A 25,312-nucleotide genomic window follows, 5' to 3' on the forward strand; every position below is an offset into this window, starting at 1 on the left:
ACTGAAAAAAAGAGAGACAATAAACGTACTTTGGAAAACTGAAAGAAACTTCAATATTTTTTTTTTTTAAATGCCACGGATTTTGTAACATAGCTGTCAACTTTTCCCCTTTTTAAGGGAAATTCCCTTATTCTGAATAGGATTCCTTGCAAGAAAAGGGAAAAGTTGACAGCTATGTTTCGTAACTTCTTGCACCTCCCCCTACTCTAATTCCCCAGGCCACGCCCCCTCATCAAGCCCCGCCCCCAGCACTGCTCTACTCTCTCCCCGAGGAATTCCGCCTGGCAGGGAATAATAACGCATCTTCTTTGCCTGTTCAAGTCACATCCATGGACTCACTCCCCATCTTTCTAGCCCTTCCCCCCCCCCTCGGATTCCTTCCACCCCGCAAAGCCACCCCCCTGCCCCGGGGGGGGGGGGGCTTCTGCCTCAATTTCTGCTTGCAACGCCAGGAAGGACGCGAAAGAATAGTTCCAAAATCTGTCGTCGTCCCCCCCCCCCCATTTTATTTTTTGCACCCCTGGCAATAATTCCTTCTTGCACCCGGCGTCAGGAACGCAAAGGAAAGGGACACATCGCTGAGCAGGAACAATTGCAGGTGCAGCATCCGTAAGATCCGAAAACAACCCCCCCCCAAAAAAAAAAACAAATCCCCCCCCCTTTTTTTTTTTTTGCTCCTTCCATCTCTCTGCTCTCCCTCTTTTAAAAGTTGCAATGCGTCTTTAGTCCTGCGTGGGCCTCCCAGCCTCCCCTCGCCGTTTAAAACTAAGAAGATGCCCACTGCCTTTTTATCATGTTGTCCAGCACAACCACCCTGCAAAGTAGGGGAGTCCCGGGGATTATTCAAGGGCAGAAATTCAACTGGTGGTGACGCTTCCCACCCAAAAAATCTCCTGTGTTTCCACATCCCCAATAGCTCAGTTGGTAGAACGACTAACTTAGCCAGCTAGCCCTGGGGATCATCTAATGTTTATTGGATGGATTTCCCCCCTTAATTGATTTCTGAATTCTTAATTTATTGTTATTCGCATTTTATACTGTATTTTATGCTGTTTTTTGTTGCATCAGTTAAGTGTTTTAAATCTGTTGTTATACGCCCTGAGCCCAGTTTTCTGAACCAGGAAGTGTGGGGTATAAATGAAAATTTATTATTATTGTTATTAATCTCAGGATCATGGGTTCGAGACACACACTGGGCCAAATATTCTTGCATTGCAGGGGGTTGGTCTAGAATGACCCTGGTGTCCCTTCTATGAGTCTATGATGCTAAAACGTAGAAAAGGGAGAGGGGTTCTGGGGATTACTGCTGCCCAGAAATACCGCAGCAGCCTTCTGCAAGCTGAAAAGGTGCAAACTGCACCTTCCTTGCTGTAATGGATAGCACTCTCAACACATTCAGAGGCACCATCGCTTCACAACTGCTTGAGCTCAGCCCTGCCACTGCACACAGAAGAAAAACTGCACTGCAGGGCCCAGCTGCCCCTAATGAAGAATGGGGGGGGGTACAGTCCTCTCCTGCCACAGCAATTAGCAGGTGATGGTCTCTGTACCTCCATGAGAAGGTCCTGTTAAAGGGCCACTGGCAGACCAGGAAGGTCTCTCATTCCCCTGGGAGGGGCGGAAAAGCTGGGTGCTGATGGACCAGAAAATAGATCCGAGGCCAAGGCGTGTCCGTCTCCTGGCGAGAAAGACTCGTAGGTGGGAGGAGCAGGAGTGGTGGTGCTAGCGATGTGAGCAGTGGGGTGAGTGATGGTTGTGGGGCTAGCAATATTCAGTCTATGTAAGTTTCTTGTTCTAGCCAAAGGCCATCACAAACCTGCAGCAACTGTGCCAGTACTAGCAGTGGGGTTGGTGGCGACAGCGGTGTCAGAAGTGGGGTTGGTGCGACAGAGGTGTCAGAAGTGGGGTTGGTGGCGACAGAGGTGTCAGAAGTGGGGTTGATGCGACAGAGCTGTCAGAAGTGGGGTTGGTGCGACAGATGTCAGAAGTGGGGTTGATGCGACAGAGATGTCAGAAGTGGGGTTGGTGGCGACAGAGGTGTCAGAAGTGGGGTTGGTGCGACGGAGGTGTCAGAAGTGGGGTTGGTGCAACGGAGATGTCAGAAGTGGGGTTGGTGCAACGGAGATGTCAGAAGTGGGGTTGGTGCGACAGAGGTGTCAGAAGTGGCATCTGAGCCAGCACTCCTTCATCCAAACCTGGTTGGGCTCCTCTCCTCTGCTCCTTCCACCCCCTCATTTACCCCACGGCTCCTCTAGCAGCAATAACTTTAACGGCAACATAAGAAGCTCACTCACATCACTGACCCGCCTCACCCCAAACTGCCCACACTGACTGGCAGCAGTTTCTCTCCGGGTTCACAGACTGGACTCTCTCCCACCCCTGCCGGGAGCCAGTGGCAATGGAGACACGGGACCAAAGCAGGGCGGACAGATGTTCGCGGCTCACTGAATGCAAATGGGCACACACACACACAGACACACACACGTACACACAGATTCTGGCACCGAGGGGCAGTTCCGATGGTTGGGGCAAGGGGTGACTTTAAAGGTGATGCTCCTTCTCCTCCAAATCCCTCCTTTAGGTTGACTCTGGGGATTTCATTCTGGAAAAGAGAAAGGTCGTAGAATCACAGAACTGGAGGGAGGGCCCCCTAAAGGTCATCTAGCCCAACCCGCTGCAATGCAGGAATCTTTGATGGTTGCCATATTTCACGTCAAGCAGCGTACACGTTTCACCCAGCAAGGAAACAGATGAATGAAAAGGGAACCTGTGAACTTGCAGGGGGTTGGGATGGATGACCTCAGGGTACCCCCTTCCAACCCTACAAGCCTTTGGTTCCACCTGCCCCAGAGCTGCAGCCTCCTCCTTCCCCAAGGGGCCCGGGGGCCTCCTCCAGCTCTACCTGTGCTGTCGCGCTTGCAGGATACTGCCACCAGGACCACCCCGGAGATGGCAAAGAGGACGCCAACCCCAAAGGCCAGGCCACACAGGATGTTGTCCAGGAGCTCCGAGGGGGCGGGATCTTGGGGGACTGCAGGAGGGAGAGAGATGGGACCGAGGGTCAGTCGGGTGTGTGTGTGTGTGTGTGTGTGAGAGAGAGTACAAGGGTCATTTGGGGCAAGGTGTGGGGAGAGAGGGGGAGAGCAGGGCCTCACCCCAGAACGTCTGGATGCTGAAGGTGTCGCGGGGACTCTTGACGTTGCAGCTGTAGATGTCTCCTTCCTGGGGGGTCACCTCCAAATAGGAGAAGAGCTCAAACTCCAGGTCCTCCACAGGGACTGCCGGAGGGGTGGAGACCCCCTGGGTCACGGGCTGGCCTTGGTACGTCCAGGTGACCTCGGCCGCCGGAGGGAAGAGGTTGGTCACTGAGCAGACGAGCTTGTTGGGCTGGCCCAGCTGCAGCGGCTGCAGGGGGAAGACCTTCACCTGAGCAATACCTGGGGGGGCAGAGGGTGGCAACGTGAGAACGTGGCCTTTTCAGTGGTGGCTCCCCATGCTTTTACTTACATTATTATTTGCATTTTTTATTTTACTCATTATTATTTTTATCATAGTTTTTTTTATTGTAACATATATTCTACAATTCCTCGCTGGGGGAACTTTCTGGTGGCCCCCTCCCTCCCTCCCCCCAAGGCAAAGAAACCCCCCTCACCTTTCGCTTCCGGCATAATTGCGAAATAGTACGAAAAGTTGCTCAGCACGTCGTTGCAGAGCTGGTTCAGCACCCGGATGTGACTTTCGGGGGTCCGGGTCCGCACCCCTGGCTGGAAATCGGGGAGGCGGGGGTGCCAGGCGGACTCCGAGGAGTTGAACCAGAAGAGCTCCTCGTTGTCCAGAGTTTGGACCATCTCAGGGAGCAGGGAATCTTGCTGGCACAGGTAGACCTCAGAAAACAGGTGGGCAGGATCCTCTGGACACAAAAAAGAGGGAGGTTGGTCAACCGCCGCCATCAAGGTGGAGATAAGAAGCCGCCCCAAATCATAGCTCAGTCAGTAGAAAATGAGGCTCATAATCTCAGGGACACGGGTTCAAGTTCCACGTTAGGCAAAAACTGCAGGGGGGTTGGACTAGATGGCCCTCGAACTCCACAATTATTTTGATTCTGCGATGTGCCTCCATGCACCCCTCCATGTGTCCGTCTTCTGCTGCCTGCCCTCTGCCCTTCACCCTCCCTGGCTAAGTCATATGTGCCAGCGATGGATGGCAAGAAAGCATGAACTTTTGATTTGAGTTTCTGCAGAAATGATGCTGCATTGTTGCATTTTAATCTCGTTTTCAAGTTGTATTTTAATCCATTGTTTTTATACCTGGTGTTAGCTGTCCTGAGCCCGGTCTTGGCTGGGGAGAGTGGGGTATAAATAAAATTTATTATTATTATTATTATTATTATTATTATTATTATTATTATTATTATTAACTAACCTGGGGACATCCAACCTCTGCTTGAGATGGCCTTCTGAGGAAGCTTCTTCTGCTTGCAAACAGCAGTTACTGTCAGAAAGTGCTTGTGGGGTGAAACAGGGGTTATTGAGCTGGGGTTGGACTAGATGACCCTGGGAGCCCCCTTCCAAATCTATTGTTCTACGAGTCTGTGGTTCTGCCCGAGTCCCGTTCTGACAGCGCTGCTACAAGGCGTGGAGAGGAAGGAAGGAACTTCCTCAATGCAAGTAGGGGATTCTAAAGCACATTTCCCTCCCCCTCCGAACACCATTTGCCCCTCCCCCTTCCGCAGCCCCCTCAGTTATAGGGGTTTGGGATTATTAGGGGATGGGGGAGAGAGGGGGAAACTAGGTGCCAAAATACTATTTACATAGTTGAGAGGTCCCAGGCCCTAAGGAAGTTACCTACTATCCTCCACCAGGGCCTTCTCAGTGGTGGCTCCGACCTGGTGGAATGCTCTGTCCCAGGAGACCAGGGCCCTGCAGGATTTAACCTCCTGCCGCAGGGCCTGTAAGACAGAGCTATTCCGCCTGGCCTTTAATTTGAATTCAGCCTGATCTTTTATTTCCCTTTTCTTCCCTCTCCTTCCCTTTTATGAAGATCACCCGCTCTGAGACCCCACAGCTCATTCTCCCCTGGTCTCCTCGCTGGCCCAAGTAGGACCAATTGAGCCAGCTAACCCTGGGGATTAGCTAATTAATTTTTGAATTTTATTGTTATTCATGTTTTTATACTGTATCTTATGCTGCTTTTATAATTAAGTGTTTCGAATTGGTTGTTAGCCGCCCTGAACCCGGTTTTTGAACCGGGAAGGGCGGGGTAAAAATAAAAAATATTAGTAGTAGTATTATTTGGAAAAACAACTGTGCCTTCACAGGGGGTTGGGTAGATGACCCTCATGGTCCCTTCCAACTCTCCAATCCTGTGAGTCGAGAGTGTGCACACGGGTGTCAGATCCGAGTTCAAGTCACACCAACAGGGCTGCTCGGAAGTCTTTCCCCCCCAGTTTAATTGCAAAAGTGAAACTCGAAAGGGATTTTAAAAATAAATAAATGCGGGGTGGCATTTCTCTAGCGAGCCAAGGTCACCTGGAAGCCCCAGAGGACCCGGCATCTTCTGGGTGGGGGGCTGCAGACCACCCAGAAAAGAGTTTGGGGCCGGGTGGAGGAGAGAGAGAGAGAGAGATAGCTGCACCGGTTGAATTTCCGCCTGGCAAATGTTAGCAAGTACACGGACGCGCTGCCAAGGGAGGCTCGCTGCCAGCTCGTAAGAACTCGCCAGGGCTAGGCAAAAAGCACACAACATGAAAGCCCCCCCACCTGCCCCCCAAATCCCCCCACCTTCGTTTTCACACCCCGCGCAGGCAGGGTATATGGAGACGCATTTTTGTACCTTGCACTTCGGCCGCTGCAGCCGCCGCTGCCCCCCAGAGCCAGGCCAGGGCCGCCAGACCCCAGTTGCACCTCCCGGGACCCATCGTCCTCGCTGCCCCACAGCAAATCTCCGAGCCCCACAGCTGAGTTCCCCCAACTCGCAGCAGCTTCGGGGAATGCCTCTCCCAGGCAGCCAATGGGGCTTCGTTGCGCTTCGTCGTCATCGGTTGCCAGGGAGAGCCTGCCGGGTTTCGGCTCTGGAGCGCAGACGGGCTGCTTAGGCTGCGGGAGGAGAGAATCGCAGGGACCCCGGAGGGTCATCCAGCCCAACCCCCTGCAAAGGCAGGGACCCCAGCTAAGAAATCCCCGACGCATGGCCGGTCTGACCTCTGTTTCAAAGCTCCCAGTGAATCGTAGATCACTCTGAAGATGGTTCAGTGGCCAGGTTGCTGACCGGGGTAAAACGGTTTGGACGTCGCACTGGCTGCCAATTAGTTTCTGGGACACATTCAAAGTGCTGGTTTTGCCTTATAAGGCCTTGAATGGCTCAGGATAATAATAATAATAATAATAATAATAATAATAATAATAATAATAATAATAATAATAATAATAATAATAATTCACTGGGGAACAATTTTTTTGTTGGATTGACACCTGCAGTTGTTCTAACCTAATTTCAACGTGCTGATTTCGTATCTGAAGTTGGTTTTGTTCTGTAAGCTCTAGGGTTGGGGTTTTTTTTTTGCATTTTTCCACTTTTCACCATAATCTGTTTTTCACAATGCAAGTATTCAATATTTTATTAAACACATAGCCAAAGTAATACAATATGAGTATAAATGTGTAAGTGACTTATATAGCATTGAACATGACATGTATAACATTGAAAAGAACATATAAGAACAGCTGAAAAATCTCATGCAACAGAAAATGAAAAAAAATTGTTCCCCAGTGAATAATAATAATAATAATAATAATAATAATAATAATAATAATATCCTGCCCCATCTCAAAGTCTGCCTCTCCCCCTATGAACCAACCCAGGCTCTGCAATGCTCAGCTGGTCCCCTCTTTTTCTGTGCCCCCTAAATGGGCACGAGAACAGGGCCTTTTCTACAGTGGCTCCCTGTTTGTGGGATGCTCTCCCCAAGGAAGTTCGCTTGGCACCTTCATTAGACACCTTTAGGCACCAGGCGAAAGTGTTCCTCTTGCACCTAAGCATTGGGCTGACTAACATCCCATATATGCTTGTGGAAGGGGGGGTTATTGTTTCGTTCTTCTTTTTATTATATATTTTGTGGTGTTGTTTTTTTATCTCACATTTTTATGCTGCAAACATGTCCTGAAATGTATGCACAAAGGGCGGCACACAAATTTAATGATAGATAAATAATAGATCATAGAACCATGGGAGATTTAAGGGTCACCTCAGGGTCATATACCTGTTCAACACGTGCAAATGCAGGAATCGGCGGGTGGGTGAGTATGATCTGGGGCATCACACAGGAAAATGAAGGAGCTCCAGGGACCATAGCTAAACAGGAAACCCCCCCCCACCTGCCATTGTTCCCCAACAACTGACATTCAGAGGTAGACTGCCTCTGACGCTGGAGGTTCTATCCTCCATGAATTTCTGCAGACAAGCAAAAGGAGATCGTGCCTGGCTCCAGCAAGCTCTGACCCCCATCCCCTGCCCACTTCCCTATAGAAATCCACCACAAGGGGCTCAGGGCAGGGCCAGAGTTTCGCTTTCACTTCCCTGTCCTCTTCTCAGAGTTTCCCTTTTTGTCAGGCCCTGTCTCTGTGCGCCTGTTATAAAAGACTCAATGAGTCACAAACAGGAAGTGTGCTTGGGGAAATTCCCAAGCCGTCTGCCCTCCGAACCTCCTAGCAACTTACTCCCGAGAAGCCCCATAAGGGACCTTGTTGAGAGGCGAGGTAAACTTGCAAAGCAAAGCTACAGGAAACCAGGCAGAGGGCCTTCTCGGTGGTGGCGCCCGAGATAAAACAACTACCTGACATTTAGAAGACACCTGAAGGTAGCCCTGTTCAGGGAAGTTTTTAATGTGTGACATTTAAATGTATTTTTAATCTTTGTTGGCAGCCGCCCAGAGTGGCTGGGGAAACCCAGCCAGATGGGTGGGGTACAAATAATAAATTATTATTATTATAATATTATTATTATTATTCCAAGAGGAAACCTGCAAGAAAACCCAAACCGGCTGCCCTTTCCTCTTCTTCTTATCTGCTCTTTGAAACCTATATTCCTACAGAGAATTTTTGGGGAGAAAGTGCTGGGCTATATATCAATTATATGACTGTGCAGGGAAAAAGCTAAGATTTTAAGAAGAAAACATTCTTTTGAATTACAGTATATAGCCATCGTGTGGAAGTTGACAGCAGAAATGAATCCCACATGCCCTTATTGTGGCCAAGAGACTGATATGGATGAATTGGAAGAATAAAAACAAGATCCTCCTTAATCAATGGATTTGCGATATGATGGAGGCGGACTGGGGGCACCCTGGGGCTCATCTAGACCAACCCCTCGCTGGCACAATTCTCCCAAAGTCTCTGTGCCTGGGTGCAGCGGGAGGACAGAGAGAAATTAAGGCAACCGCTGAGTGATGGGTGCAAATTGATTAAAAGCCACCTTCGACTTCAGTGGGGCTGCCGTACGGCCACTCACTCAGAGGGCTTTCAAGGGGGTGGGATGAGACGAATTTGTGGCCATGGTGGCTACGGCATAGATTTGTGGAGTTGGAAGGGCCCCGAGGGTCATCTAGCCCAACCCCCTGCAATGCACAGATTGCAGTTAATAGGACATCAAAATTACAAATACCCAAATACAGATGGTCATTTACCCTCGTTAGATTCAACGTGCTGCCATCTGCCTTATTGCAGGGCAGCTTCGAGGGTAAACCATAATACATGGAACAAGTCTGCCCCTGCGGCTGGATGGAGGTAGAAACCGTCTCTCACGTCTTGCTATGCTGCCGTTTCTACGGGGATCTACACTCGGTATTTATCACTCCTGTTATACCCAAATCTCCAAATGGGTCTAAACTTCAATGTCTAAAGCTCCTGGTAGAGGACAAGGATCCTGAGATCACGCTCAGGGTGGCCAAATTGTGTGCGACTGCCATAAAACTCAGGGAACTACCAAAACGATTAAGGTTTTAAATGACAATTTTAGGTTATATTTTAGTGATGAAGATTTAATATATATTTTTAACTGTATTGTCTTTGTTATACCCAATTGCAATTCAATGCATTCCTGTTGTGCTTTATGATTTCCCTGATATTGTTAGTGAGCCAGATCTGGTCTGTGACTGTAATAATAAAATTCAACTAGGACATCCATTGTAAGAGGCAGTCTACCCCGGAGGAGAGCAGCAGGTGGCTGCTGCTGCTGCTGCTGGACCTCCCTCTCGGGACATCTGCTTGGCCATTGCTGCTGCTGCTGGGCTCTTTGTAGGTTCTTTGTCCTTCTCTGCCTCTTAACCAACCAGACCCCTGCGGGAAACCCGCAAGCAGGATTCGAGCAAGCAGAGCCCTCCCTAGCCTTAGCCCCCTCCTCTGCATCTGTCTAATTCCCTAGCGAAGCCGTCCAGGGTGATGGGCAGCGCCGCCTCTTGTGGCAGGGAGTTCCAAAGTTCAACTCCGTATTTGGCGCAGGGCGAGAGCAGGCGCTCGTGCTGCAGTCGCGCAGATGCATAAGTGCAGGGAAAGGAAAGGAACTGCGAGCTCGCGCAGGACTAAATGGGAGCGCGGGATTCGCCCTCCTGCAACAGCTGCATCAGGCAGAGAAAGGGCTGGCCTGCTCCCGCGCATGCGCCGTGCCCGGGGCTCCCCTCGCTCCTTCCCCGCGCCATTGCGCCACCGCGCAGAAAGGGACTCGCGCCGCAGCGAAGCCCCAGCGCGCATGCGCCCCGGGCGGGAGGGGGAAGAGTCGGGGAGGGAGCGGGGCGCATGCGCAGTCGCCGTCCCCTGGCGTCGCGGGAGCCATGCTGACTTCACCCCCAAAGCGAGACCTCGGCGGGGGAGGGGGCGGCGCTCGATCCGGACCCCCCGCCAGGCGGCTTCGACGAGGCGGGTTATTTTTCTCCCTCCACCGGTTTGGCGCTTTCTTCTCGGCGGACGGGCAGAATCGCCTCATAGATTGACCCCCCCCCCGCCTTGAAGGATCATCCGGGCATTTTTCTGATGGAACGGTCGCGTGACGGCGGGGAGCCAATCAGGAGGCGATGACGTGGGCGTCATTTCGGATTCCCGCCTGGCCATGGCAGCTGAAGCGACCGTTGAGGGGAATTTTTTTTTTTTAATGGGTGTTTTATTTCTTATTATTTTGTCACGTCGCGGGGGCCTAAGTTTGGCCGGAATTTAATCAGGATGGGCCTCGTCGCACCGGGGCCGCCAAGGTCGCGCGCCTTCTTCCTTCTCCAGATGGCGACCAATGAGGTGAGTCCCTTCTGCCCACGTGACACGTCTGGACGAGTGAAGGCTCGGCTGGCTGGGGGATGGGGAAGGAGAGGGATCTGTCACTCAAGTCCCTGCTCCCGCCTCCGGTGGCGCAACCTGGCCAATCAGAGGCAGCGACGGGCGGTGGCTGTTTAAAGGGCCAGCTGCCTGAAATGAAGGGAGAAGTTGGCTGTCACGTGGCACCTGACAATGGGACCCCCATTTTTTTATGTGGGGGGAGGAGGGGCGTCTTCGGAAGAGGGGGGGGAGAGGTGTCCCCCCCTCTGTCTTGTGGCTCATTCCAGGCTTCTTTAAAGCTACAATGATGCAGAAGCTTCTAGGAATTGGGGTAAATCTCAATATGACAGGTGGGGTTTTGTTTTGCAATGATGGGGGGGGCTTGGGGGGCGTCTCTTTGCCTTGCTTAAGTCGGGTGTGTGTGTGCTTGCATCGGGGGGGGGATTGTTCGTCTTTCAAAGCAAAAGGGGGGTGTTTGGGGGGCTGCCTTGCAAAGGAAAGTGGTGGGGCTATCCTTTGGCAAGGGGGGACGTGAGCCCTCAGCCCCCCACGATATTGGGGGTGCCTGGGAGAGTGTCCTGGGCAGCAGAGGGTGGGCTTGACCTTGGCACCCGCCTTTGTTTGACCTTGAGCTGTTTTCTCCCCCCAGTCCGCACGTGGAGGAGGCCAGGCAGTCTCCCTAAGCAGGCGACTCGGAAGAAGCAGAATCTGGGCTGAAGGGAGCGAAGAATATCAATGTGGGGCTCTTGTTTTTTAGGCAGGGCTGTGTGAGAGAAGGGCGTTTTCAATAGTCTCAGAAACTGGAGGCTGCTGGAGGGGTGTCTGTGTGTGTGTGTGTCCCCTGAGCAAGCAGGGAGGTGAGTGGGAACAGTCCTGGAACAGCATTTCAGACATGGTGGGCGAGGGGCAGCTCTGCCTGGCATGCTTTCCTGCGCCTCCAAAATGGCTGCGGTGAATGTGCTGTGTCATTCCTGCCTGGTGATGGAGGAGGAGGAGGAGGAAGAGGCCTCCTCGCTGGAATAGGGCTGGGCGGGAGCGCAATGGGGCTGGCGGAGGAAAAGGAGGAAGGGGCAGGATCTGGCGCTGCCCTCCTTTGCTAACCCTCCAGTTTTCTCCTCTTTCTGGAGGCTGTCAGCTGGAAGGCTCCGGGTGCCCCTGCAAAATGGCGGCTGCGGAGAGAAGCACAGCATGCGGGAGGAGCATGGCACACAGGGGCAGGACAGGCCTCTTGAGCCCCGCGTGTGGGGCGGCTGGGGTTAGGGGGTGCTGCCTCTTCCCCTTTGGTGAACAGGCCAGCGGGAGGGAGAAGCCTCCTTTCAGCCCAAAGTGGCGCTTGGCCTTTGCGCCAGGATGTGACTCATCTCAAAGGACCGTCCCCTGCTTCTCCTTCCAGAACAATCCAGGAAAAGGGGGGGGGGGCTGAGGATGTGCCACCAGTTTGACCCCCCCCCCCATTTCCATTGGACTCAGGAAGTCGGCTGGTGGATCCCTGCAGCTGCAACAGCCTCCTTACTTCTGTCCTTGGCTGTAGAGAGAGATCCCCGCCTGGAAAGAGAAGCACCCTGGGACCTGCCCCCTAGATCAACCGGCCCCCTTTCCACGCCCTCTGGACAAGGGAAGCCAGGCGCTCTCCCCATTGAGCAGGGAGGCAGGCGAGGGCCGGAGAGGCTCCTGGCATGGCCCCTGTGTGGAGGGCTCCTGCCAGCACCACCACCCCCAGAGCCTGGGGGAAGGCCACGCACCCCACACGCAGGGGGTGGAGGCCAACGCCAGCCTGCCTCCCAGGAAGGGGCCTGCCGTCCTCCAGGCCAGGCACTTGCTCTAAGGGGCCAGGGGCCTGAAATTGGCTCCCCCATTTCCCCCCTGGCTGAAATGTTTCTGCGTTGGGCCTTGGGGACGCTTTGGCCCCACTTTGTCTATGGGCGATAGGCTGCTGCCTTGTGGGCCCTGGCTGGTGGCGGTCAGTGCAGAGGGGCTGCCCCTCCCGAGGCGGGCCTGGCCTGGCCTGGGCTCCACTCTGGCACTTGACCTTCGCCCCTGGCATGGAAAACAGGGCCATTGCTGTGAAGCCTTGGGGCGCTTTTTTAAAGGAAGCTCTGCGGCTGGTTTGGCTCCTCCTCAAGGTCCCCTCTCTCTCGGCGCCTTGAACTCCTGCCTCGTTTCTCACGTGCGAACGGTGACGCGCGAGGGGGAGAAGTGGGGGCTTTGGGCGGGCAGGGCGCCATTTCTCACGCGCAGGGCCCGCCGTGGCGGCGCCTGGACCCCTCTCCAGGCGGCGTTTTGGAGTGCGACTCGGGTGCTTCCGCCCCACTGTGAGGGGTTCGTCCCTCGATCCCGGGCTGCTGCGCTGAGGCGACGGGCTTTTCTTGTGTCGCTGTGAGGGGCTCTTGTTTTGGCGGGAAGAACGACCTGCCTGAGGGACAACGTTTCTCTCTCTTTTATTTAAACGCGCCCTGCCCTCACTTTCGCGGCCGCTCTGCCCGTGCGGGGAAGGAAGGGCGAGGAGATTTTCCCGGGCCCGGGGGGCCGCTCGGTCGGCTCATTGTTCGCCCTCTCCGCGCCCTGCTTTCTCTGGGCTGCCACAAAATGGCGCTGCTGCCTCTCTCCCCCTCCCTTCCCCCCGCGGTGAGCAGAGAACCACAACAACCAACGGCCGCTTCCCAACCGCCGCCCCGCCCCCACGTGACAGGGCGGCCAATCGGGAGGCAACGAATGGCAGAGCCGTCCAATGCGCGAGCCGGCTGCCGGGGACGACGGGGCGGGGAGGCACAACAGGAGGCGGAAAGGGGGAGCGTGATGGATGGCGAAGTCGCCCAATGGGCGGCCGGCGTCGGCCTCTCCTCCGCCCAGAGGGCTCTCCCAAGCCGGCGAAGGGGCGTGGCTTGGCGGGATGGTGATGTCAGCTGCTCCGCGGACCAATGGGAGCGCGGGGAGCGTCTCTATAAGGGCGGTCGGGGGCAGGCCGAGAGGCGCCATTTCGCTGGAGCGGAGGAAGGATCCTGGCCTGGGAGCGGAAGAGAGTGCCGGGCAGGGTGGGCGGACTCAATCCAGATCCATCCTCGCCGGGCGGCCCCCTAATCGCCGGTCATCGCTGTAGGCGCCAGCTCGGCGGACCCTCCTCCCGGCTTCCGTAGCGTCCTCTTCTCCCCCCACAACATCCGCCCCCACCTACGCGGCGGAGAGCAAAGGTGGAGTGCGGCCAGTAATCCCAGTACAATCCAGTGCCATCCGCGCCTCGGACCGCGACGACTCGCCGGGGGAGCGGCGCCTCCGGACGCGGCGGCCTCGGCGGAGACGGGCGCGCCCTATATTGCCGGCGCCCCTGCGCGGCGGGAGCCCGGCGGGGGGCTGGCCGGAGGGACCCCCGCCCGCCCCGCCTCGGGGTCCTGCCGCTGCAAAGGCCGCCATCTTCCTAGCTTCTGCGCCCAGCTGTTGGCGGCGGAGGGGCGAGCGGCCCCCTCCCCGATGGGGTCCCCGCAGTAGCCGAGCTCGCCTGCCTCCGGTTCGGCGGGGGGAGGCGCGGCGGCGATGCGCCCCTGAGCCCGGCGCCGAGGGCCTTTTCTTCCCCCCGCCAGGCCGAGACCGCCGAGCAAAGTGGGGGGGTTCCCCGAGGCCACGGAGGCGCCGGCGGCTGGAGCGGGACCGTCCCGGGAGAGAGCCGGGCCCCCGGGAGGAGCTGCCGCCTCTGGCGCTGGAGCCGCTCCTGCAGGCATGTTGCAGAACGTGAACCCCAACGGCAAGTACGTAATCGGGGGGGCGACGGCGGGGGAGGGGGCGGCCGGGCCGCGGGGGGGGGGGGCAGCGAGCCCTGCGCGCGCGCGCCTGCCCGCCTTGATGGAGCATACCTGGCTGTGTTGTGTCACATGACGGGCGTCGCTTTTTTTGAACTCGCGGTGCCACTTGCGACGGGAGGCTTCCCCGCCTGTGTGTGTCGAAAGGAGAAACGTTGGACATCGCCATTGCTTAGCAACAATTTTGCGTCGCCCGTCTTGCCTCTGGGGAGCCTTTGCGGTGCTGCAGCTCCAGTGCCAGCTCTTTCTCCTCTTATTTCAAACCCCACCCCCACCCCGCTATTCACTGGTGTGACCCCCGCAGCAATGAGTTTGTGTGAATTATTTGGATGGCTTTAAAGGGATTTGAGTTGCCCGTGAAGGGAATGATGATAGCATTGGGAGCTGTCTTGTCATGAGACCCTGTAACGCCTTGGGGCCAAGCCAGGCTTTTGTCAAGCGCTCCTCGCTCCCGGGGTGGCAGGCCTGCTGCCCTTTGATGCCCTCACTCTGTTTACCAACAGGCTCATTTCCCAGGGCTGGTGGTGGAGCCGCAGGTGTCCTGGGTGATGGGTTGGCAGCTACTGTTGCATGTTGGGCTTGTGCACTAAGGCAGCAGCCTGTGAATCTGTGGCTCTGTACTCAGAATGTGCCACAGCTGGGTCTGTGGGCCAGGAGACAGATCAGAATTCTGCATCCCCCCCTGTTGTTTTTTCAACTCAAACCCCACCTTGGCTTAACTGCTCCTTGACAACTGGCTGGCCCCATTGTGTGGAGTCCTGGTCAGCCATTCATTTTGTTGTCTCCCTTGCTCTGATTGGGCAGCACCACAGCAACCGGCAATGCACTCTGTCCTTTTCATCTTATGAGCATGTTGACTATGGGGGAAGCCTGGTGTCTCTGTTTTCCCAGATGTTTAACCCCCCCCATTGGTCCTGGGGGAAGAGTCCCTGTTCTCTGGTTCAAAACACCAATCATGGGCATATTTGGAACTGTTTTAAGATGTTGTCGCTGCTCTCCGGAGTGTGCCTAGTTTGCCTTGGTGGGATTCCTGCGACACCCTCCTGTTTACTGGGCTTCATCACGGTACTTTAAGGGGGAGTGTGTTTGTGGGCAGCAAGTGTAGTGTTGCAATCTGGAAATGCCAGTGTGCTGAGGTTCAAGGGGGCAGTGGGTGCAGATGGGTCAGCACTTAGGTTGGCCTGGTCTCTGGAGTTTCCCCTGGCTCTGGTTGGGAGCTGGCTCCGCTGCCTTGCTGCGCTTAGGGATGTAATTTGGTGTTTCTCTTCCAAGAGGTGACAGAACGGGCATCTCGTGCACTTTTGCACAGGTGGGGGGCAATGCTACCCTCCTCCGTGTTATACTTGCTGGCTCATGTGAGGGAGGAGAGTGCGGTAGGTGGCGAAATCCACCGCAGAATCGGAGCAGACCCTGGCTCTTGCCTTAACAGCCCTTCTTCTCTCCCTGTCTTGCAGGATCCTTGGGGAGGGCAATGCAGGTCTGGTGGGTCTGGCAGTCGAGTCTGCGCCGGGGAAGCGGATCCGCAAGCCGTCGCTTCTGTACGAGGGCTTCGAGAGCCCCACCATGGCCTCCGTCCCGGCCCTTCAGCTGGCCCCAGCCAACCCTCCCCCTCCGGAGGTCTCAAACCCCAAGAAGCCGGGCAGAGTCACCAACCAGCTGCAGTACCTCCACAAAGTGGTGATGAAGGCCCTCTGGAAGCACCAGTTCGCCTGGCCCTTCCGCCAGCCGGTGGATGCCGTCAAGCTGGGTCTTCCGGTAATGAGCTTCCTCCTTGCTTTGTGGGGGGGGGGCTGGGGGCGGGCGGGTTCTGCTGTGTTAATGATGCCCTTGTTGCTATGGTTACTGGATCGCTTCCTGCCTCATCCCATGAACCAAGGTTCTTGTTGGTATCTGGTGTGCTGAGCTAGTCTTTGGATTCCTGAGCCGGGCTGCTAAAATGCAGGGTGTTTTGGGGAGCTCCATGGGTTGCTCACCCCAGTCAGCAGTTAAGGCTTTTCCATGCTGAGGGAAATGTGCCTGTTGTCGCCTCTTCCCGGAGTTTGGGCTCAGCTGCGTCTCTTCCCCAAACAATCTTAAGGCTGTTGGTTTGGCCAGGGATTTCACCTGGAGCAGCTCCCCTGATCCCTGCCCCCCCCCATGTCCCCTACAAAGGTATGGATGAGACAATACAGCCGCTTTTGCGCTCTCACGCTGCCCCAAATCTAATCTTGTGCCCTGAATGCGTTTTGCAGATTCCCATCCATGACTTTGTAGAAGACATCAAGTGACCCCCAAATTAAAGGCCAGCACCTGTGGCACCTAAGGAGTTAAAGCCCAGAGGTAAAAATCCACCTAGGTTTATCCTTGCCTAGCTTCTTTTTGCACAGTAGGGGTGCTGAGGTGGTGCTTTTTAGTCCCTTGACAGAAGGCACCCTTTCTGCACCCCAGGGAAAGAAGCGAGAATCCCCTCTCGGCCTAGCAAGCTGAGAAGCATTTATTTCCTGCTCTTTGCAAGGCTGCGCAGGAGTCCCTGCCCTTTCCCCACCTGTAGCCAATATTTGGCAGGGACCTTTGGACGTGGCGTTGACCAGGAGCCTGGGTAGCCCAGTGGTCGGTGCGGCCTGTGTGCCGTGCTCTTTGGGGTGACCATGTGGGTTTGCTTGCTGTTCTCTGCCCCCAGGACTATCACAAGATCATCAAGCAGCCAATGGACATGGGCACCATCAAGCGGCGCCTGGAAAACAACTACTACTGGAGCTCAGCCGAGTGCATGCAGGACTTCAACACCATGTTCACCAATTGCTACATCTACAACAAGGTGAGGGTTTGCGTGTGTGGCGGGAGAGGCAGCTGCCGCAAGGCTGGAGGATGGCTGGAGTGTCAGGGAAGTGGCTGCATAAGTTGTGAGGGAGGGGTTTGGGGGGGGGGAAGAGACTCCCAAGTGTGCAGAGCAGCCTGCTGACACCCTTCATGCCTTGATCACGACTTCTCTTGGTGTAGCCCACAGATGACATTGTGCTGATGGCCCAAACGCTGGAGAAGATCTTCTTGCAAAAGGTGGCCCAGATGCCTCAGGACGAGCAGGAGATTGTGATCACCGTGGCCAAGAACAGCCACAAGAAGGGGGCCTCTCGGGCTGCAGGTAATGGCGCGAGAGGGGATGGGGGGGCGGGCTTTGGGGCAGAAGCGGCTAGGGTGCCTGCTGGCTTGCTTGGGTTCTGCTCCAGTTGGGGGCCGTCTGGGGCAGGCTGCCTCCAGTTTCACAAAGAGCCACTTTTCTTTTTTATCCCTCCAGCACTCCTGGCAGCAGCCAACGCAGCTGCTCAGCAGGTGCCGGCCATCTCTTCCGTGTCCCACGCCCAGCTCTACCCCACAGACATCCCCACCACCGTCCTCAACATCCCTCACCCGTCAGTCATCCCTACGCCTCTCCTCAAGCCGCTACACTCCACTGCTACCTCCCAGCCGGTGCTGGCGGTGCCTGCCCCAACGCAGCCGGTGGCCAAGGTGAGCCTGTGTGAGCTGGCAGCCGAGGGAGGTGGGTGGGGGCCTTGAGCTGCCTGGGGTTCCCCCTCCAATCTGGCTTGGAAGCCTAAGCGGTGTGCTCTTGCCCCCCAACAGAAGAAAGGAGTGAAGCGGAAAGCGGACACGACCACCCCGACCCCCACAGCCATCATCGCCACCAGCGGCGGAGAGTCCTCTCCCTCCGCAGCCGTGCTGGAGACCAAGGCAGCCAAGATCCCGGCCCGGCGGGAGAGCGGGCGCCCCATCAAGCCCCCCCGCAAAGACCTGCCCGACTCCCAGCAGCACCAGACCTCCAAGAGGGGCAAGCTCTCGGAGCAGCTCAAGTACTGTAACGGCATCCTCAAGGAGCTTGTCTCCAAGAAGCACGCGGCCTACGCCTGGCCCTTCTACAAGCCGGTCGACGCTTCCGCCTTGGGCCTCCACGACTACCATGAGATCATCAAGCATCCCATGGACCTCAGCACCATCAAGGTAGGCGGGGGCTTGGCCACCACAGAGAAGGGGAGAGGAGCAGCGGGTGGGGACTCCTGGGCACAGGAGAAGGGGGGTTTCCAGAACATGGTTGTCTGTGCTGTGGAATTTAGGTAAAATCCATCTGCTGACGTCTTGCATATTCACCATACAAGCAGGTGCTTCCACAGTCTAGATTAAATAGATTTGTTGGAGGTGCGAGTGGCCTGTTTCTGTCCCAGGGAGAAAACGTGCCCTCTGCTAACCTTTCAGTGCCAGCAGTTGAACAGGCTCCTTATATCTGCTGCCATCTCCGCCCCAGTGGGCTTTGCAGTCAGTGTTGAGGGGAGGAGAGGGGACATAGGGACATGAGGGAGCATGGAAGGGAAGTCATGTGACAATGCCAGGGCAGGCAAAGCAGGGCTTGAGTGTAGGCCAAGCAGCGGTGGGGAGACCCCACCCAAGTCCTACTGGTTTTTAGCGTGAACTGGCCACGTTCTGCAGTCATAAGGGCAAACTAAAGAAACAAAACACCAGTCTTGGGGGGCTTGTTTGCTCCTTGTGTGTTGCAAAGCTCATGATCTTCCCCTTTTACTTACCTACCTTCGGTTTCCTTTTCTTTTTCTGTGGCTTCAGCGCAAGATGGAGAATCGGGAATACCGTGACGCCCAGGAGTTTGCTTCTGACGTGCGGCTGATGTTCTCCAACTGCTACAAGTACAACCCCCCTGACCATGACGTGGTGGCCATGGCTCGGAAGTTGCAGGTGAGTTTGATGGGAAGAAGAGAGAGGCTGGTAGCCCTCCCCCCGTGACCCTGCCCCTCAGTAGCAGAGCTCGAGTCTTTGCTGCTCTCCCGCAGGATGTCTTCGAGTTCAGCTATGCCAAGATGCCAGATGAACCCATAGACATCAACCCCCCCTCCACGTCACTCCCACAGCCGGGCCTCCTGATGAAGTCCTCCTCAGACGATTCCTCCAGCGACGATGACGACGACGACGAAGAGGAAGAGGAGGGGGATGACGACGAGAGCAGCAGCGAGAGTTCGTCGGACAGCGAGGAGAGTTCCGATTCGGAGGAGGAGCGGGCCAACCGGCTGGCTGAGCTCCAGGAACAGGTGAGGCAGAGAGAGCAGGGGCCAAAGCAACACCCCCTGCAGGGAAGCCTGCAAGCGAGGACCCCCCCCCCCCCCGTGGCTTTGAGGCACTGTTGATCACGGCCATGGATTGAGGAAAGGGCGCCTGCAGTTGGTGGGGTTGGGAGCCCCTTACCCATGTCCCTTTTGCCTCCCCAGCTGCGGGCAGTGCACGAACAGCTGGCGGCCCTCTCTCAAGGCCCGGTCTCCAAGCCCAAGAAGAAGCGGGACAAGAAGGACAAGAAGAAGAAGAAGAAGCTGGAGAAGCGCAAAGGGGGAAAGGCGGGAGGCGAGGAGGAGGCGGCCCGGCCCCACCAGGCCCAGCTCAAGAAGTCCAAGAAGGCAGCCGGAGGCAGCAGCGGCGGAGGTGGCAGCAGTGGTGGCAAGTGAGTGGGGCAAGCGAGTGCGTGGCGATGGGGGTCGGGGTGGGGAGAGCAGGGCGAGCAGCTGGCTGATGACTCTCTTTCCCCGGCGGATCGACCGTGGCGAACTCCTTGTAGCACAAGCCAAGATGCCTGACAGCTGCCGCTGGCTGGGTGTCCCGCCCAGTGCGCAAGCGGTGGGGCCCCTGGCTCTAAGGCGTGTCTCCCCTCCCCAGGAACTCGAAGAAGGCCAGCGCCAAGGCCCTCCCTCTGCCGGCCCCTGTGCTCTACGACTCGGAGGAGGAGGAGGAGAGCAAGCCCATGACGTACGACGAGAAGCGCCAGCTCAGCCTGGACATCAACAAGCTGCCGGGGGAGAAGCTGGGCCGGGTGGTGCACATCATCCAGTCGCGGGAGCCCTCCCTGCGCGACTCCAACCCCGAGGAGATCGAGATCGACTTTGAGACCCTCAAGCCCTCCACCTTGCGGGAGCTGGAGCGCTACGTCCTGTCCTGCCTGCGGAAGAAGCCTCGCAAGCCCTATAGCGAGAGTGAGTGGGGGCGATGGGAGACAAGACGCATCCCTTCAGGACTTTGGGGTTTGGGCTTGGCTGCTAAATGGTGGTATTCAGTAAAATGGCAATGAGTCCTAATGCATACGGATAGTCCGGGACTTGCAGACTGTCAGCAGGGAGACTGGGGAATAAGTGGTGCTGGAAGGGGAGGGGTGGGGTCTCCCCAGCCAGGCGCCCCATGGCCCCAGGGATTCCTGCCAGGGGGAGGGCCTCAGCTCAACCCCCAGCCCTGCTTGGGGATGGGGATCTTCATGAAGACCCCCTTGGTGGGCTTTCCCTTCCCACCAAGTTCTTAACCAGAGGTACCGCTGTAGTGATTTTTGCAGCCATGTTCTGAAAAGGGATGATGGAGGTGTTCAGGGGTGTCGTCCAGAGGTCTGAGAAGCAGTTCTCCTTGTGTGGAGCTGGGTAGTGGTTGCCCTCCTCTTGTCCCAAATGAGAGCTGCATTGAGGGCGCAAGGGGAAGAGGAGCTCCCCAGTAAATTCCTTCCTTCCTTCCTTCCTTCCTTCCTTCCTTCCTTCCTTCCTTCCTTCCAGCCGTGAAGAAGCCGGTGGGCAAGACGAAGGAGGAGCTGGCCCTGGAGAAGAAGCGGGAGCTGGAGAAGCGCCTGCAGGACGTCAGCGGGCAGCTGAACTCTGCTAAGAAGCCCCCCAAGAAAAGTAAGCCCTGGCTTCTGATTCCTGGGCCTGGTTCTCTCCTGTCCTTGACCCTCTGGCATCCTTCACCTTTCTCCTTTCTCTCTCTCCCTGTGCAGCCAACGAGAAGCCGGAGTCCGCACAGCAAGTGGCCGTCTCCCGCCTGAGCGCCAGCAGCTCCAGCTCCGACTCCAGCAGTTCCAGCTCCTCCTCCTCCTCCTCGGACACAAGTGACTCTGACTCCAGCTAGGCAGGCTGGTGGAGGTGGCAGCAGCGGCAGCATCAGCCGCCGGGGGGTGGCTGGCCGGCCAGCGATGGCGGCCTGCTCGGAAGAGGTTCTGCAGGACCAGAACTGGCAAGAGAGCGGCGCAGGCGGACGAGCGGGCTCCCCTCCACCCCCCCTCCAGCTGGGCGCCCGGGGCGGAAGGGCTGCGGCCGGCTGGCTGGCGGCTTCCCTGTCGTCCCGCCCCCCTTGGGGCCCTGCTGTGTTGGCGAGAGCTGGCCCTGCTGTGTTGGCGCTGTGGCATGGGGCACCCCAACTCTGTACAGTTGGCTCCAGCAAGCGTGGGGGGGGGCAGTGTTTTCTTGTTTTGGTTGAATCTTAGGAAACAAACTTGTGGTTTTTATAAAAGCATTTAGCAAGTTTTGGTTTTGTGACGCTCCGTTCCTGGATGGGCAGCTTGGGGGCGAGGAACTGCGCTGGGTGTTTGTGCCCCGCCAGCTTGGACTTGGAGCCCTGAGGGGGAGACAAGACTCTTGCGGGGAGACGTTCCTCCTCTAACACTCCCCCTGGCAGGCACTCAAGAGGTTCCTTTATTTATTTTTCTTTGTTTCCCGTCGGTGGCTTTCCCTGGGATCTGGAGTGAGTGCGACTGTTGACGTCCCTGGGCAAAATCGAGACAGCATGTTCTTCGCCCCTCAAGGGAGGCTGGTTGAGGGGGGAGGGCAGCCCGCTTGAGGGTTTTTTTTATGTTGACTGTATATTTTTTTTCTACTGTTCCTTTTATTCCCCTTGCCCGTGTCCACCTTCCAGGGCTCTGTTTCATCTTATTGTATGTTAAGCCTTCTGGTTCTTTAAACATGTAAATAAAAAAAACTATTGTACAGGCTGGTGTGGATTGAGTGGGGAAGAGGGCAGCGCTGGGGCACAGACAACAGGCAGCCTTCCTGTCGAGGGTCTCGCTGCCCCCAGGGCTTGGCTCCTCTGCTTTGTAGCGTCTCCTGAGCAGCCCTGCTTCCAGGGGAATTGGAGGGGAATTGGAGGAGACTCTCAAGGGCCATCGAGGACTGCTCTTGTAATTACCCCTGCTTGTTGACCATCACCCTTCAGTGGGGCTTCCAGATACGCCAGGGTGAAGCTTCCGTTTTCCTGGGGGAAAACCAGAATATCACAAATGTGCGGTTTCAAATCTTTTTGCCTGCTGGCTGCGCTGCCGTCACAAACTCACTTGAGTAGCAGAGCTTCCGCTACGTGGGGAACCTCTGTTTTCTGACCCACCACTGCTGTACTGACCCTGCTGCGCACAGGAGGGCTTTGCCTGAAAACAATTCTTGCTTGACTGGGGGAAGGGGCTGATCCAGCCAAGCCAAGTGGGCCCCCCCACGCCCATGTTGCCCAGAGACCCCTTGGCCCAGCTCCACCCTCACCAGGGATGAAGAAGAAAATTGATTGGGGAAACTTCTTGTTCCTTCTTCCTGGGTCTGAGGCAGGCAGTGAGAGGCTGGGAGGGCTTTCCTGAGAAAGGAGGGCACTGTGGGGCTGGATTGTAGCCGGCTGTATGTGTGTCAGGGAAACCCAGTCTCCCCCCCCCCCATTTCCCCCCTTTGGCTCTCTACCTGAAAGGGACTCTCCTGCCCCTTGGAGTTTGCCAAGGAAAAACAGGTGAGTGGTGGATGGAAGTGACACATGGAAACCGCTTTTTAAGAGACCCCACCCACTGCATTGCCTCTCCACAGCAGCTTGCTAGGTGCCTCTGGGGTGCCCCATGTATCGGGGCAGAGACATTCTTGCCGCCTCTCTCCCCACTGATGGAAACCCAGAGGCAGGCTGGAGGTACTGAGCCACTGAGAGGATGAGGCTCTTGAAAGGAAGCTTCTCCACTGACACATCCTGCAGCCTGGATTGTTTGAAATCTGTAATCCTAGGACTTGGGGCTGTGGGTAGCAAGAGAGAGGGTCCTCCAATAAAATAAAAGGATGCCTATGAGGGCAAAAATGAAGCTCTTCACACAGCTGGGGGATCATTCCCAACTGGAGCGCTTGCATTCTTTTCAAAAGGAAATGTTTTGGGGGGGTTCAAGACAAATTCTGGAACTGCCCCATTGTGGAGTGCAAATCCCAGGCAAGGGAGACTGGCTGTGCTGGGGGTTGTGCCCAAGGCCAAGTCTGGTGATGTGATTCAGCGGGGCCCTGGTGTTCTCTTGCGGTAGCTGAACAAGGTCCACAGCCCACCATTTTCACACAAAGCCCATAAGTGGATAGATCAGTCAGTAGAGCATGAGCAAGAGTCTCGGGGACTGTGGGTTAGAGCCCCACATTGGGCAAAGGATTCCTGTCTTGCAGGGGGTTGGACTAGATGGCCCCTGGGGCAGAGGAAGAGGGGGCGGTGGGGGCAGACAACAAGGGGGTGTCAAGACTGAAGAAGGTGACAACATGGCAAAAAGGTGCAAAACGTATTCCGCCCAACAGCGTGCCTTTGCTCCTTCCCCTCGCCTCCTCTAGTCCGTCCTCTCCCTCATGCTCCCGCGACGCCCCTGCTTTTCCATGCAGGGTACATCCTCGTGCATGAAAGGAAAAGCAGCGCAGGCTTTGCATTCAGTTTCCTTTTATAGCTGGGAAGGTGCCCGGCAGCAGACAGAGAGAGGAGCTTTCTGCAAACCTTTCCACACACCCTCCCTGCCTCGTTGCCTTAAGGGTTAAAGTCAGAGAGTGCAAGCTGAGAGAGAGAGAGGGGGAGGGATGTTGGATACTGACTTGGGAAAGAGGGCGTGGCTTAAGCAGAACAGCTGTCCCGTCCCCTCTGCAGTCACAGGCTGCCCTTGTCTCCTGCCAGGAATTGGGTGCGTGCAAAGCGCCTTGGGGTGCAGCACGATTTGGGTTGGTTGGGTGTGTGTTTGTGCAATGCAATAGTCAGCTTCGTGCTGAGAGATCCCTGCCTCCGCTCATAAACATGGTTTTAACAATGAGTCCGTAAGTGACTGTCGAGGCAAATCCTGGATCCACACGTCCTTCCACAGTGGGGGCTTTGGTTTCCAGGTGGGAGTTGAGTTGATCACGGTGTGGATTTGCCAAGTGTGCCTTCCTCTTAGCACGTTTCTCCCTTGCGTCTTGAGTTCAAGTGTCTTCAAAGCCCATGACACCTTTGGTCAAAGCTGTTCTCCAACTGGAGCACTTGCAGGCCAGTGTTTCCCAGTTCTTGGTGTTTATACTACATTTTTTAAAAAATTGCCTTGAGGCAGTCTTTAAACTTCTTTTGTTGACCACCAGCATTATGCTTTCCATTTTTAAGTTCGGAATGGAGTGGCTGCTTTGGAAGACGACCATCGGGCATCTGCACAACATGACCAGTTCAACGAAGTTGATGTTGACGAATCATTGCTTCGACACTGGTGATCTTTGCTTCTTCCAGGACACTGGTATCAGTTCACCTGTCTTCCCGAGTGAAGTGTATAAAAATTTGGAGACACAGTTAATGGAATCTTTCGAGGAGTTGGAGATGCCATTTATAAGTGGTCCAAGTTCACTTTGAAGACTTTGGCAGGTCCACTGGCTTTGTTGTTTTTCATTTGGTTAATAGCTGTACACAATGGAGGCCCCATTGACGAAAGCGCGCCTTGGGTTACAACCTGTTTTGGTTTACAAACGGACCTCTGGAACAGATTATGGCTGTAAACCAAGGTACCACTGCACTGCAAGCTCATCTCTAAATTGTTTCTGTGGAATTTATGAGAGGACCTCAGCAGCTACGGGGGAGTTCTTTCCAGTGCAGTGCAATAGCTTCCTTATCTTTTAGAAGTGTGGTACTGTCTGCTGGGCGTAGGGGGCATATGCCATGATTTATTGGCCCATAGATGGTCTTTGCGGCTTCAAATAAACTCTGTGCATCATGAGTTAGTTTGAGAACTAAGCTGTTCGAAAACTGAGGTACCACTGTCTTTATTTCCCCCAATTTGAACTCTATTCACCCCCCCCCCCCGTGGTGATTTTCTTGAGTCAAAATGAGAGTACCCCAACCATTTTTTTTTAGAAAGGAAAAAAGAAGCACTCAGTTATACCATAAAATTGTATATCAATGGAAAGATAATTTAATGAAGAATGTAATCCGATAACTTTTATGAAGGATTATTTATTGCAATGGCAGTCATGAAGAAGAACCGTGAAACACACAGAAAAAAAGAGCTATACAGGTTAAATTGCCATAAATAAATAAGTGGGTTTTGGGTTGCAGTTTGGGCACTCGGTTATAAAGGTTCGCAATCACTGTGCTATTCAATTGAGCGTAACATCAACATTTATACCCCGCCCATCTGGCTGGGTTTCCCCAGCAATTTGGGCGGCTCCCAACAGA

At 55.4% G+C, this 25,312-nt stretch overlaps 3 protein-coding genes across 12 annotated transcripts; 1 reads left to right on the plus strand and 2 right to left on the minus strand.

The window, feature by feature from the left end:
• Positions 1-2,028: 2,028 nt before the first annotated feature.
• Positions 2,029-5,983, minus strand: LOC310837963 (class II histocompatibility antigen, M alpha chain). Its single transcript, XM_083725231.1, has 5 exons — positions 5,833-5,983; positions 3,653-3,910; positions 3,156-3,437; positions 2,903-3,031; positions 2,029-2,602 (listed from the first exon to the last, which is right to left on the minus strand). The coding sequence occupies exons 1-5, from the start codon at positions 5,915-5,917 to the stop codon at positions 2,598-2,600; spliced, it is 759 nt and encodes a 252-aa protein (XP_083581357.1). The 5' UTR covers positions 5,918-5,983; the 3' UTR covers positions 2,029-2,597.
• Positions 5,984-9,795: 3,812 nt separating this feature from the next.
• Positions 9,796-21,849, plus strand: BRD2 (bromodomain containing 2). Of its 8 annotated transcripts, none has more exons than XM_083726147.1 (12): positions 9,796-10,277; positions 15,541-15,841; positions 16,746-16,883; positions 17,066-17,207; positions 17,361-17,572; positions 17,687-18,061; positions 18,677-18,805; positions 18,901-19,155; positions 19,333-19,559; positions 19,772-20,085; positions 20,647-20,769; positions 20,865-21,849. In XM_083726147.1, exons 1-12 carry the CDS (start codon positions 10,273-10,275, stop codon positions 20,993-20,995), a joined length of 2,352 nt encoding a protein of 783 aa, XP_083582273.1. In that variant the 5' UTR covers positions 9,796-10,272; the 3' UTR covers positions 20,996-21,849. The 8 variants fall into 8 exon arrangements, with proteins under 8 accessions (XP_083582273.1, XP_083582275.1, XP_083582278.1 ...); XM_083726149.1 differs by having other exon boundaries at positions 9,798-10,277; positions 18,979-19,155; XM_083726152.1 differs by lacking the exon at positions 9,796-10,277 and adding an exon at positions 10,444-10,626 and having other exon boundaries at positions 18,979-19,155.
• On the minus strand, positions 10,289-14,351 carry LOC310838617 (uncharacterized protein). Of its 3 annotated transcripts, none has more exons than XR_014561083.1 (2): positions 14,141-14,351; positions 10,289-10,445 (listed from the first exon to the last, which is right to left on the minus strand). XR_014561083.1 is itself a non-coding variant. In XM_083726155.1 (2 exons), the coding sequence occupies exons 1-2, from the start codon at positions 13,269-13,271 to the stop codon at positions 10,362-10,364; spliced, it is 597 nt and encodes a 198-aa protein (XP_083582281.1). In that variant the 5' UTR covers positions 13,272-13,279; the 3' UTR covers positions 10,313-10,361. The 3 variants fall into 3 exon arrangements, 2 of the variants coding, with proteins under 2 accessions (XP_083582281.1, XP_083582280.1); XM_083726155.1 differs by lacking the exon at positions 14,141-14,351 and adding an exon at positions 12,759-13,279 and having other exon boundaries at positions 10,313-10,445; XM_083726154.1 differs by lacking the exons at positions 10,289-10,445; positions 14,141-14,351 and adding exons at positions 10,823-11,464; positions 12,759-13,279.
• Positions 21,850-25,312: the final 3,463 nt, after the last annotated feature.

The sequence above is a fragment of the Podarcis gaigeae genome, assembly GCF_964106915.1.
Source record: "Podarcis gaigeae genome assembly, chromosome: 2".
Taxonomy (NCBI): domain Eukaryota; kingdom Metazoa; phylum Chordata; class Lepidosauria; order Squamata; family Lacertidae; genus Podarcis; species Podarcis gaigeae.